Source organism: Aethalodelphis obliquidens, unplaced genomic scaffold (assembly GCF_003676395.1).
Source record: "Aethalodelphis obliquidens isolate GAN/ISIS:26980383/991018 unplaced genomic scaffold, ASM367639v1 scaffold116, whole genome shotgun sequence".
Lineage (NCBI taxonomy): Eukaryota > Metazoa > Chordata > Mammalia > Artiodactyla > Delphinidae > Aethalodelphis > Aethalodelphis obliquidens.
Genome location: NW_020838060.1, coordinates 1154562 through 1167986, shown reverse-complemented (window position 1 = coordinate 1167986; position 13425 = coordinate 1154562). Strand labels below are relative to the sequence as shown.

Genomic DNA, 13425 nt, shown 5'->3' with positions numbered 1-13425 from the left:
AAATGTAGACCCAAAAGAGAAGTACAATCGAAATTTAACAATTTACAGGTTAAAGTCCTGGTTTCAGTTTAATTGTAAAGGATGTTCATTTATTAGTATTTCTAAACTATGGGGACTTACCTGGTGGTCCAGTGGTTAAGAATTCGCTTTCCAGTGCAGGGGACACTGGTACAATCCCTGGTCGGGGAACTAAGATCTCACATGCTGTGGGGCAACTAAGCCCGCGTGGCAATGAAAGATCCCGCCTGCGACAACTAAGACCTGATGCAGCCAAAAATAAATAAATATTAACAAACAAAAACACGATGGCAACTTCTCTAGCCAAGAATGCCTAAGCTGGACTCTCAGAACCTTCTCAGGGCTAGTGAAAGCAACTATGTTGCAGTGAGAGCAACAGTCCTTGGACTCTGCCCCTTAATAATTTTATGGGTGACCTTGGCAATTCCACTAACCTCTCCGCGCCTCAATTTCTTTTGTAAAGTATGGAAAGAACATATGCCAACATGGGGTTTATAAAACACCATATAAATATATAGGCTTAAATTAAGTGCTTTGTGGGAAACGGTTATTTGCCCAAAATAGACTATTAAGAATGCAATTCATTAGCACTCATCCTGAAACACCTCGTCCTGACAGCAGTGAATAATAAATTAGGGATAAACTGAAAGAAATTATTATCACTATCAACACAGGGATAAACATGATCCTAACTCAGGAATCTGCTGATAGTCTTTTTTTAAAAAATACATTTATTTATTTTATTTATTTTTGGCCATGTTGGGTCTTCGTTGCTGCATGCAGGCTTTCTCTAGTTGCGGTGAGCAGGGGCTACTCTTCGTTGTGGTGCACGGGCTTCTCATTGCGGTGGCTTCTCTTATTGCTGAGCATGGGCTCTAGGCATGCGGGCTTCAGTAGTTGTGGCATGTGGGCTCAGTAGTTGTGGCTTGCGGGCTCTAGAGCACAGGCTCGGTAGTTGTGGCACACGGGCTTAGCTGCTCCGCAGCATGTGGGATCTTTGCAGACCAGGGCTTGAACCCGTGTCCCCTGCATTGGCAGGTGGATTCTTAACTACTGTGCCACCAGGGAAGCCCTGATAGTCTTTTTCTAAAATTAGGATATTAGCTCAAACTTTGTCTTTAGAAAAAACAGAATGTACCAACAGGATAAAGTTGTCATCCTGAGGGATTTCTAAGCTGATTTCTCAGAGGTATCCTGGGAGGTTATGGAGAAACCAGGGCCCCAGTAGGCAGAGTCCAACAGCTTGTATAAAGCTTTGGGGACCTGAAACACAGAAGGTTCCACAGTCACAAAGCTTGAAAAGCTGTTCAGCATCTTGGGTTCTTTGGTAGCTAAGTCATAGGGGCCTGAGCTATTATTATCTCTCAGATTTATGTCTCCTTGATGCTACTACCCCACCCTTGGGAACCACACAGGTGTGAGTCACTCTCTGTTACTTAATCCAGCAGTTGACCCTTCAGAACTGTTGACTCATAAGAATTTAAGGTCACATGTATGAGAGTAAGATTGAAGTACATGGATAAAATATGAAGTCTATGAATCCAAAAGATCACCTATCTTTACCAGGTGTATTAGGGTCCCAAGAGAAAATAGCTGACATGCTCAAAATAATGAAGGGCTCCTTTTAAAAAGTGTTGGCAAGGGATAGGTCAGTAACTGGAGGCTAGTAACAGCCTTACACCTGAAAGGACAAAGGGAGGTAATGGCTACTGAGACTTGGAAGGAGAGATTGCATTGAGTGGGGCAGTGGCCTTTAATCAAAGGATACAGCTAGGTCCAGGTGACCCCAAGGGAGGGAACCTGGGAAATCAATACACTGATTTCAGTCTTTTGTCTCCATCCAGTCTCCTGCCCAGAGCTCCCTACTGACTGAATCCAACTGGAAGCCAAAGCACAGGGAACCCGTTGATGAAGTTCATACAGGTTAGCCTCCCAGGATAGAGAACGAGATACAGTAAGGAGGAAAGTGATCTAAAGGAAAGACAGAACAATCCAGCACACCTAGAGATGAAGACCCCATCCATTTCCTGCAAGAGAGGTTATCTTTGACTCTCCTTGCTCAAGTGTTGCTGACCGGCAGCTTTATGGAGATGCCTCCTGAATTAGTTTTGGAGCAAAACTTACTTTGGGGATTTTGCTAGAAAGGCTGCTTGGAGAATTTACTTCTCTCCAGTTTCTTAACTGCAATTTGAGATGAATTAAGCTGCCCAAAGTCAAGTGAGACGGTATTGTGACTAAAGGATAAACTACAGAGGAAAAAACACTACTAACTCTATGTAGAAACTGTAGTTTTAGAAAGAAAAAAATTTTTTTAAGCTGAGGGACTTGGGGCAAAGTCACAGCCTGTTTTTTAATATCTACATAATGAAGATAATACACACCTTGCAAGATAGGTATGTTTGTGTGCATGCAAAGTTCCTAGCTCGTTGACGGACATGTAGCACAAACTAAAAGCATGTTATTATTTATGATATTGGCCTCTCTCTAAAATATCATTTTACTTTACAGTAAGAACTTTCTTAAATTTTAGGACTGTTTATGGTAGCAGAGTGCAGCCCCACACCTGGCTCAGGGGTCCCCTATAGTCTAAACTTACTGTTAGCTATCAGACATCTTGCAGAAACTCCTACATAGGTGTAATTATCACTAGGCTGCTCCCACTTCAACCTTCTCTTGTATTTTCTACCTACTGATCTTGGAGTAGAGGGCTCACTTTCACAGAGAGAGAAAATCTTAGGCAAGTTGCCCTAGTTCATGTTTTTTTCCATCATTTAAGAATATTTACCCTTCAGAGAACTCTAGGTTCCTATCTCTCCAATTCCCTTCCAACTTTCCCATATGCCTGATGATTTTTCTCACTAGGATTTTTTTTTTATTTTTGGCTGCACTGGGTCTTTGTTGCCGCATGCGGCCTTTCTCTAGTTGTGGTGACTGGGGGCTACTCTTCGTTGCGGTGCGCGGGCTTCTCATTGAGGTGGCTTCTTTTGTTGTGGAGCACGGGCTCTAGGCGCGCAGGTTTCAGTAGTTGTGGCACGTGGGCTCAGTAGTTGTGGCTCCTGGGCTCTAGAGCGCAGGCTCAGTAGTTGTGGCGCACGGGCTTAGTTGCTCCGTGGCATGTGGAATCTTCCTGGACCAGGGCTCGAACCCGTGTCCCCTGCCTTGGCAGGCGGATTCTTAACCACTACACCACCAGGGAAACCCTCTCGCTAGGATTTTAATTCAACACTTTCAGTTCTTTGCTTCTCAAGGCTTTTTGAGTTCCTGCTCTTTTTCTCTCGGCAGAGCAAAGACCATATATACATTTATGAGGTACCTGCCAGATGCACCTTATAGTTAATATGTACACAGTACTGTTTACCAAAAAGCAATTATCCACATGCAACCTAGTACATGGTAAGCGTTCAATTTCCTAAATACTGACTTTGAGAGCTTACCTGGAGATTCTAATGTTGAACACTGATACTTATATGTCCTTGACTTTGGTTTTACCCTCATTTATTTATTTATTTTAAATTTATTAATTTTATTTATTTTTTATTTTTGTCTGTGTTGGGTCTTCGTTGCTGCACGTGGGCTTTCTCTAGTTGCGGCGAGCGGGGGCTACTCTTCTTTGCAGTGCGCAGGCTTCTCATTGCGGTGGCTTCTCTTGTTGCGGAGCAGGGACTCTAGGCACGCGGGCTACATTAGTTGTGGTGCGCGGGCTCTAGAGTGCAGGCTCGGTAGTTGTGGCGCACAGGCTTAGTTGCTCCGCGGCATGTGGGATCTTCCCGGACCAGGGCTCAAACCCGTGTCCCCTGCACTGGCAGGTGGATTCTTAACCACTGCTCCACCAGGGAAGCCCTACCCTCCTTTATCTGAGAAAGGCATCTTTATTGCCGATGGAGCAGCTTTTGAGAACACTATACACTAGACGGGAACACCCAAGTAGCCAGCCAAGTGGGTCCGTTCAACCCTGGCTATCAACAGGGATTGCGCCACAACCAGACTGCTACGCATATTTACTTAATAAATATGTGCTGAATTAGACTGAGATAACAACAAGCACCTTATCAACTAAGAGTAGCTTAGAAGCCAGCAGAGCAAATGCACTATGTCCAAGCCTCCCTGGGCCTGATGTTCTTCCCGTACCCCGCCCCTTATCTTGGCATTGACTTAACTCCCACACAAGGCACAGAATCATTTACTTCAGCTACTGTTCTCCTCTCTTGGTTGTTTGCTTTTAGGGAATGGAGTGGGGGATAAAAGAAGGAAAGAAGATGTAAATTAATAAGCCAGTCAAAAGTTCTCTCCATTCTCACTTCAGTTCTTACCTCAACTTGCTCTGCCTCTTAAGAATACCAGCTGAGGAGTAGCTAGATAAGGAAAAGGTAGAGTGTGAATGGGTCAGAAGAGGCACCAAAGAGGGGAAAGAAGATGCTCCCCCCACCAAAACCACCCTCCCACTGCTCCACCCTCATTAGCTCAGTAGGACGGGGAAAACTTCCTCTTAAGGATTATCTGTGACCAGGCAGTAGATACAATTTTTGCCCAGGAGATGGAAAAAAAATTTCAATGACACCTGAAATGGTAAAACTTTGGCATTTTAGTAAGAAACATTTTTTTATTTTAAATGATAGTACAAAAATTGTATATATAATATAGATCTGTATAGGTGTACATACACACAAATGCTCACACACACACACACACACAAACTTGCTCATCGGAATCAAACCCTATTTAATTAAAATCCTAAATAAAAAAGAGAATTATACTTAAGTTTTCTTAAAACATACTGTACATAAAGCTGTCAGACAACCCAAAAAACTGAAGATGTTTTGAGAAGAAGCTAGGCACCCCACCTACCCTGTCTCTGCTCCCCCCCAACACAAATGGCCTTGGCAGAAGGACAGTACACAGGGCAAAGCCAGAGAAGGGAGCTGCTGCTATCATTACTGTTGATAGAGCAAGATGCCTGAGACCAACTAGGAAGCACAGGATATAGGGTATGACCTAGATTAATTCTCAGAAACAAATCACTTAAGAATAAACAGAAAATATGTGGTAGGGAAGGAGGGGACAGAAGGAGGAAAGACAAGGCGCATAGATTAGAAATGACCTATTAATTAAATTCTAGTGCCTGGGAAAGACTCAGTGAGATAAGAACAATGGGGTCACAGAGGCAGAAGTAGTTAGAGGGGAAAGGGGAGGAGAGAGACAGGGAATCACAATTTCCTGCCATTAACAAGCCAAATTGCTATGTAGTAGTCTGGAGTCTAGGGATATCACCCCACCTCCTAATCTTAAGAGAGGCTTAAAAAAAAAAAAAAAGGCAGCACCAGAGGTTCAAAGCTACTTAATTTGAATTTACATCCTTCTTGCTCCTGGTCTCTTGTTAAATATACTGGCATAGGAAATAGAGTACTAACTCAGAAGGGGAAAATATCACATAAAGTGGAAATAGATAAGAGCCTAGAGCAGCACATAGGCGGTCTTAATATGTATTCCATTCTAAAGCTCCTTTTCTGGCCATACAGAGATGTCTATATAACAAGTAGAGAACAGGAGGCCATTCTCCAACAAATCTGGACAAAAACCGATTCCCACTCAATATTAAACTTCTGGGAATAGTTCACTACATGCCTCATGTCTTCTAGCTCTGAGGGTCTATAATGTTGTTTGTTAGGAAAAGAGCCACAGAAGTCTTTCTCAAAATGATCATTCCTTAAAAGGCTGAGATGCCTAAACTAGGAAGCAGATGTATAGAATGTCTGCTCCTTCTGCCATGGGACTTTATCTAGGGTTTCTTTCCTTTTCAGAGGTGTAAGAAATTATACAAATGCCAGTCAAAACAGCTACCATAGGAGCTGAAAGGAGGTTTGCTCTGTGGAAAGGCAGCTCCGTCTCTACCCCTGACCCTGCTCTGAATCTTTCAGTTTACCAATGTCATCACACTGTATGCTAAAGAAATCTCTGCAAAGCTTGGTACTAGCTCTCCCTAGGGCCTCACTCCTCAGGTTTCTTATTACTGCCAGTTGAGCATGCCTCGGAAAAAGGGCCAAAGAAATGCTTGCTTTTTCTTCCTCAGTGTCTTTACTCAATTGAAAGAAACCTCTCTAATGTTTTTAATGAAATAAAAATATTTTCAGCTTTTACCAGGTACTTTAGAGTTGAACCTCAAATAAACAAAGAGAAAAGTGGGAAAATTCATATGTGTTTATAAATGTACACAATATATACGTGCAGCAAAGGGGTGTTAAAAATGCCCTGGTCACAAAATACCTAACTTCAACTGGAAAGCCCTCTGTTAAATTCATTTCTTTTACAGCAATATAAAAAAAGTCATTTTGCATGCCACAGATTTCTAATATTACTGAGCAGACACAAACATTTTAATAATGCAGTGCTAAGGCTGAAAAAGGGGGAGAGGCAAAGGCAAAAATTATGAAACACAGATCTGACAGAGAAAAAGAACATCTTTTAAGGTGCTGAGTTCAATATACAGAAAACCTAAAGCCAAGTTCTCCCATATTTCAATTAAGAGACCTCAACTCTGGCATTACAATTAAGGGATCCCACAGAGGTAGTGATAGGAAGGGAATGTACATTTATACATTTGTAAGTAATTTCCCTGAAACCAGGAACAAGAACAGAAATATTAAGATTTATTTCTTTCTCCTTTTTAGGGGAAAGCTTAAAACCAAAATGTAAATGTAAGGTCTAATATTCCTATATTAATACTGATATTATTAAAGCAGCTTTATTTTAAAGTAGGCAATCATCCTAGGCTTCAGGTTTCTCCTGCTCAAGTACCATCTCTGAACCACTTGTCTGTTTGATTCTCTGTAATCCAACCTTACCAATAAGCCAGTTGGAATCCCCAAACCCAGAAGATTTGGGAACATTTTTCCAACTTCCATGGCTGATCCAGAAAAATATGCAAAATCATACAATGGTACGGCCATTCATGTCTTTAATATTTAATCTAACTACTTCAAGGGATCCTGACCTACCATTCTCTCTATGGCAATACAATCAGAGATCAAGCCCTATTTCCCTTCTCTGGGATGCTAAAAGGTCTATTCCAAGTAAATAAAAACAAATGCCCTTTTGCTACCCACCCCTTTCTAGACATTTCCCTTCTCTCTCCCCCTATCCCAACCCCCCCCCTTTAACTCCCTATCTCAGAGAGCCCATCATCAAAAATGACTTGGGCTGTATTAGATATTTTACTGGGTGGGAATGATAGGCTCTTACAAAAACAGAATAATAAGAAACTCTAAACAGTTCCCCCAAACAGTAGGTACTCTGTATGCTCAGAAGAGAGTGTTGGATGGAAACTCCCTGCCCTCAATAAGAAGCTACCTCAGAGAGTGAGGTGGTTGGGCCTGCATATATTCTACACAGTTAACCTCCACTCCCTGAACAGGAAAGAATAAAAGAAGGAATTAAAGTCAATGTATGCACCAAGAACACACACAAAACACATCTAAAATAACACTTGGTCCCTCTATAGTTAAGCTAAAGCTTTGAAATGGCACACAATAGCAGCTTATTGTTAGCACCTGATTCACAAAGGGACTCAGAAAAAGGAAAAATATTGCAAACAGAAATAGGACGACTTGACAGCAGATACCACAATTTTACCCTCTCCCTTACCTAGGCTGCTCCACTGCATTTCTCCATCATCCCCAACAGTGCAGACTAATCTCTGATCATCTGGGAAGTGCTTAGTACTTGGTCCATGGAGAAAACCTAGCTACACTGGCCCGTAGCCAAGATTAATTTCAAAACTGATATTTTTGTCTATAAACCTCTAATAGCCAATTCTGTTTGTTAAATTTGGTTTGGGGAGTTACCTTTTCAGTCTATTTTAAGCCCCAAATGATTCTGCACCTCTGGAAAACTGCAGCAAATTACTTCACTAATCAAGGTAAACAGAACCATGTTAACTGTCACATTTTATTCCAAATTAAAAATGTATGTTTTCCCCATGATTGCTAATTAAGAGAACCATATTCTAAACAGTCATTCAAATGTTTACTTGGCACAGCTCCCTCTGGTTGCTTTTAATTTACAACAAAGCAAGCAAGCAAGTCCAGGATGATGACCTCTCCATAACCCCTCTCTCCCCATCCGTATTCCCTTTTTTAAAAAAACTCCAAGAAATCCCAGCAATGAAACACTTTCAAAAGTATATAGGCAAAGGGAGCAGGCATAGTGGGAGAGAAGAGAGTCAGGTGACGAAGCATCTGGTCAGAATCTTTGGTTCCTTACATTACGGCACTGGTAGTTCTCACTCCCTTTGCCAGCACACACTGAGCAACTATAAGGCACAAAAGCTCTGCACAAGGCCCGACCTTAAGGAAATAGAGCAATTTACTCAACCCAAATCAGATGGAGAAAGCTATACAACATCCTCAGCATTCATCTCTCCCCTGTCTTTTCTTGCATATGAGAGGATACCATGTAAGTTCCACAGAAAGGCACACTTAGAAAACTCAACAAAGTTTTATAAAATTAAAAAGTTGATATTAAAGCTTGGTATTACATAAATAAATGGTTGGAAGCAAGTTGTTCTGACAACAGACTACCCTCCTGATTGCGATTTCATAAAATCCAGCCAGAGCAAAGTTGGTATCTCAGGACCAGATTGTTTCCTAACCCCACGAGCCTCTTTCTGGCCACTTTCCAGCATTGTAGAGGCACAGCCTGGAGGATTTTGGATTTATATACACTTCTCTCCTTTCCAGTTTTTAAAAATTCTATTTCAGTTTCTTAAACTGGCATCTGAGCTATGGACACACAATGGATGCAAATTTAGTCAGGCAATCACACATTTCTTTTCAGTGAAATTAACTCAGGATAGTGGGGAGTGCCTGCCTGCTCCTTTGGAAGTGGAATATATTTCTTTCTCTTCCCCAAAACTTGCATCTAATCCCTCCTTCCAATTAGGTTTCTCCTCTAACAGGTACACATCATAAATCTAAGGCAGTTTCAGGTCACTTGATGGTACAACTATAATATTAAAGGCTCTGGGTGTGTCCATATTAGGAATATTATTTTAAAATCTTTTCATAGAAAGTCAGTTATTTAAAAAACAATCAATCTGCAACATCCAGCATTCTTTTACCTCTATGCTTCAAGCAATGAAGTGAGCTGAGAAATTTGGTCCTTATTCTTTTGGTCCCTCAGAAGACTTGTTCCCTAAATTTGGCTTTGAATTTTCCAGTTGCATAGAGAGCCTTCCTGAGCCCAAACTCTGTACCCTGCTATAGTTTTCTTCTTTAGGACATTCTTAATTTTTATACAATGTTTGTCCTTTGTATTTTCTTTTAAAAAGAGGAAAAAGATAGACACAGCACAAGCTGTGGCCCTTGCACATTAAGTTGAAACAGTTTCCATGGAAACTCCAGTATGAGGCTCTGTGGTCCCTACTGCCCCAGTCACTTCTGTCTCTCTCTCCTCCATCTCCCCCTCTGTAACTACTACAGCATCTACCTCAGCCACCTCTTCAACCATGGTGAAATCAACTCCATTGGGCTGTTGTCGGGCCATGGCTTCTAGCTTGAGGCGGTACTGTTCTGCCTCCTGCTCTTTCTTTAGGAGCTGGTGTCGGTATTCCTGGGCTCTTCGATTAGCCTCCTGGAGTTGCTGCTGAAGTAGCTCTCTTTCAGTGCCTTCCTGTAAAAGTAAACCGCCACAGGTAAGAATTCCTGAGAGTAGACAAAAAAGAAGGGTATGGGCCTTGAAAGTTCTGGCTTTTGAATCTTTGCCTTCTCTTCTCTCCACCACTGCTAAAAACATTACCTTGCTTTCCTCCACACTGTCTGTCATCTCGTCTATCCTTGGTTTCTTAGTCAGTGGCAATTTCTCTGCTTCTTCTGCCTCTTCTTCAATGACAGTCTCCTCTGCAACCTGACCAGCAGGTACAGTTAAAACTATAAGCCAAAGGACACCAATTGGAGGTGATGAATACATAGTAAAACAAAGAGACTTTGCTTACTTTGAATCAGACAATAAACTAAAATATAGGGCTTCCCTGGTGGCGCAGTGGTTAAGAATCCACCTGCCAATGCAGGGGACACGGGTTCAAGCCCTGGTCTGGGAACATCCCACAGGCCATGGAGCAACTAAGCCCGTGCTCCACAACTACTGAGCCTGCGCTCTAGAGCCTGTGAGCCACAACTACTGAAGCCCGTCCACCTAGAGCCCGTGCTCTGCAACAAGAGAAGCCACCGCAATGAGAAACCCGTGCACCGCAACGAAGAGTAACCCGTTTACCGCAACTAGAGAAAGCCTGCGCGCAGCAATGAAGACCCAATGTAGCCAAAAAAAAAAATCATCTAAACTGAAATATATTCTCTGATATCTCACTGTTCATATCTCTTTGGATTTTAGAATCAATAGGCAAGGCATGGCTTTACAGAGAGAAACCAAAAAGATTAGAGGCACTAAGAAGACCTCAGAAAGGAAGGGTGAAGATTTGCAGGTTTGGAAGCCATGCAGTTAAGACCCAACTCTGAGGCTTTTATATAGAAATGTCTGACTGTAGATCAGAAGCTGTGACCACTTAGCTTACAATTCTGCAGGAATAACTTATCTAAAGTAGGTCTGATATCTTAAATAAGAATTTTGAGAAACCTTTCATGAAAGCAGTTTGCCATTAGCTGTGTCTAATTTAACTATTTCTCTTCTCATAGATAAGTGAGAAAAGGGTCAACACACATATGCACACAACACACATGATGCACTACACACCTATCCGAATGGCTAAAATTTTAAAAAAAATAGTGATAACACCAAACGCTGGCAAGAATGTGGGAAACTGGATTATTCATAAATTGCTGGTGGAAATGTAAAATGGTACAGTCACTGTAGAAAATAGTTTGGCAGTGTTTTACAAAAGTAAACATGCATTTACCATATGACCCGGAAATTTTACTTTTGGACATTTACCCCAGAAAATTGAAAACTTATGTTCCCATACAACCTGTACACGATTGATCATAACAGCTTTACTCAGACATAGCCAAAACCTGGAGACAGATTAAGTAGGTAAATGGTTAACCAAACTATGGTACATCTATACCATGGAATACTACTCAGCAATAAAAAGAAATGAACTATTGATACAAACATCAACTTGGATAGACCTTAAGGAAATTATGCTGAGAGAAAAAAGCCAATGTCAAAAGGCTATATACTGTATGATTCCATTTACATAACATTCTTGAAATGACAAAAATATAAAGATAGAGAACAGATGAATCAGTTAGTGGTTGCCAGTGGTTAGGAATGAGGTGGGAAGGGAAGTGGCTATAACACAAGGAATACAGAGTAGCAAAAGGAATCTCGGTGATGGAACTGTTTTGTATCTCAACTTTGGTGGTGTTGATGCATTAAATTGCATAGAACACAAACTCACAAATGAATGCATATAAAACTGGAAAAAATCTCAATAAGGTTGGTGGATTGTACCAATGTCAATTTCCTGTCTGTAATATTGTACTAGAGTTATAAAAAATGTTACCATTGGGGGAAACTGGGTGATAGGTATATGGGATCTTTCTGTATTATTTCTTACAACTATACATGAATGAATATATGATTATCTCAAAATAAAAAGTTAAAATTATACTTAGGTTTTAGGATGCATTGTGATTTTTGTTTAAAGCAGATTTACCTAGTTATTTGGTTTGGTTGATTTTAACATTAGCTTGTATTCCTTGAACACTCATCAACTGATAGCAGTAGAAAGCATCTTGGATATCTGCTAAGTGGAAATGGAAATTCTGTTTGGGATTAAAAATTTCTTACAATTAATTCACAAAATTTCAGCTCTCCTTCTTTGGGCCTGGTTAAATGCATCTGTAAAAAGTAGTGTAGTGGACTTCCCAGGTGGCGCAGTAGTTAAGAATCCGCCTGTCAAGGCAGGGGACACGGGTCTGAGCCCTGGTCAGGAACGATCCCAAATGCCGCGGAGCAACTAAGGCGGTGCACCACAACTACTGAGCCTGCACTCTAGAGCCCATGAGCTACAACTATTGAGCCCATGCACCTAGAGCCTGTGCTCGGGGCTCAATGAGAAACCCTGCACACTGCAACGAAAAGTAGCCCCCGACAGGGCTTCCCTGGTGGTGCAGTGGTTGAGAGTCCGCCTGCCGATGCAGGGGACACGGGTTCGTGCCCCGATCCGGGAAGATCCCACATGCCGCGGAGCGGCTAGGCCCGCGAGCCGTGGCCGCTGAGCCTGCGCGTCTGGAGCCTGTGCTCTGCAACGGGAGAGGCCACAACAGTGAGAGGCCCGCGTACCACAAAAAAAAAAAACAAAACTAGCCCCCGCTAGCCGCAACTAGAGAAAGCCCTCATGCAGCAACAAAAACCCAACGCAGCCAAAAAAAAATAAACAAATAAGTAATGTTTTTTTAATAAGTAATTAAAAATTTTTTAAAAAAGTAGTGTAGTTTATCTATGCAAAACCTCAAATTTTATTTTTTTCCTTAAAACAACTTCGTTCTCATTTAACTCCATTACAAGCAGAGGCTCTCACTTACTCAATGAGCCCCCCAAAACTTTAAATGATAATCATGTCCACAAAAATATCAGTGGTATATTTTCAAATAAGCTCCAAGAACTTATGATACCAAAGCCCGAATTATAAAGGTTTAATTTCTACTGTTTCTTCCCATACTGCAAAGATCCATCAATTCAAATAATTTGGAAATTATAAAATCCCCATAATTATTTAGGCCAAATCAAAATTTTGATGACACAAAAGCTAATTATACCAACCCTCCTTCTTCAACCTTCAGTATTTCTGAGAAATGAAGTTGTAACGATTAGTTTCTTTCTTCTTTCAAAAAAAAATTTACTTATGTATTTTTAAAATATGTAATACATTCACATGGTTCAAGGATTAAAAGCTATAAAAGCATATACATTGAAAAGCTTCCTATCCATCCCTAGCTACCCAGGTGCCCTGCTACAAGGGAACCAATGTTATCAATGTTATTTCTGAATGTTCTTCCAGAGATAGTCTAAGTCTATGAACATATTAGCAAATATACATATATTTCCCTTTTTTAAAAATACAAATGTAGCATACTCTACACACCCCTGCATCTTGCTCTTGTCACTTAATATATTTTGGAGATCAGACCATACTTGCATACAAGAATCTTCCTCATTGTTTTTTTATAGCTGCATAGTATTCCATTGCATGGGTGGTGTGTATCATAATTTATTTATCCAGTTCCTTAATGACTTCTACTTAGGTTCTTTGTAATCTCTGATGATTACAAATAATGCTGTAATGAATAATTTAGTATATATGTCATTTCTGTGTGTGTGAATATAAATTCATAGAAAAATAACTTTTTAGCCAAAAGGTATATGCATCTTCAATACTGATACATATTGACAATT

General features: G+C 40.9%; 1 protein-coding gene across 7 annotated transcripts in view; it reads right to left on the bottom strand.

Annotated features, from left to right (window-relative positions):
* Positions 1–1012: 1012 nt before the first annotated feature.
* Positions 1013–13425, bottom strand: part of GABPB2 (GA binding protein transcription factor subunit beta 2) — a 30846-nt gene continuing 18433 nt past the window's right edge. For 4 of the 7 annotated variants that reach the window (XM_027097813.1, XM_027097814.1, XM_027097812.1 and 1 more), the window contains 2 exons: positions 9808–9938; positions 4670–9681 (listed from right to left, as the gene is read on the bottom strand). In XM_027097813.1, the coding sequence (XP_026953614.1) occupies positions 9382–9681; positions 9808–9938 (431 nt within the window). In that variant the 3' untranslated portion in view covers positions 4670–9381. Of the gene's footprint in view, positions 1282–4328; positions 4371–4669; positions 9682–9807; positions 9939–13425 lie in introns of those variants that run through there. The other 3 variants (XM_027097816.1, XM_027097815.1, XM_027097818.1) reach the window with 3 other exon arrangements.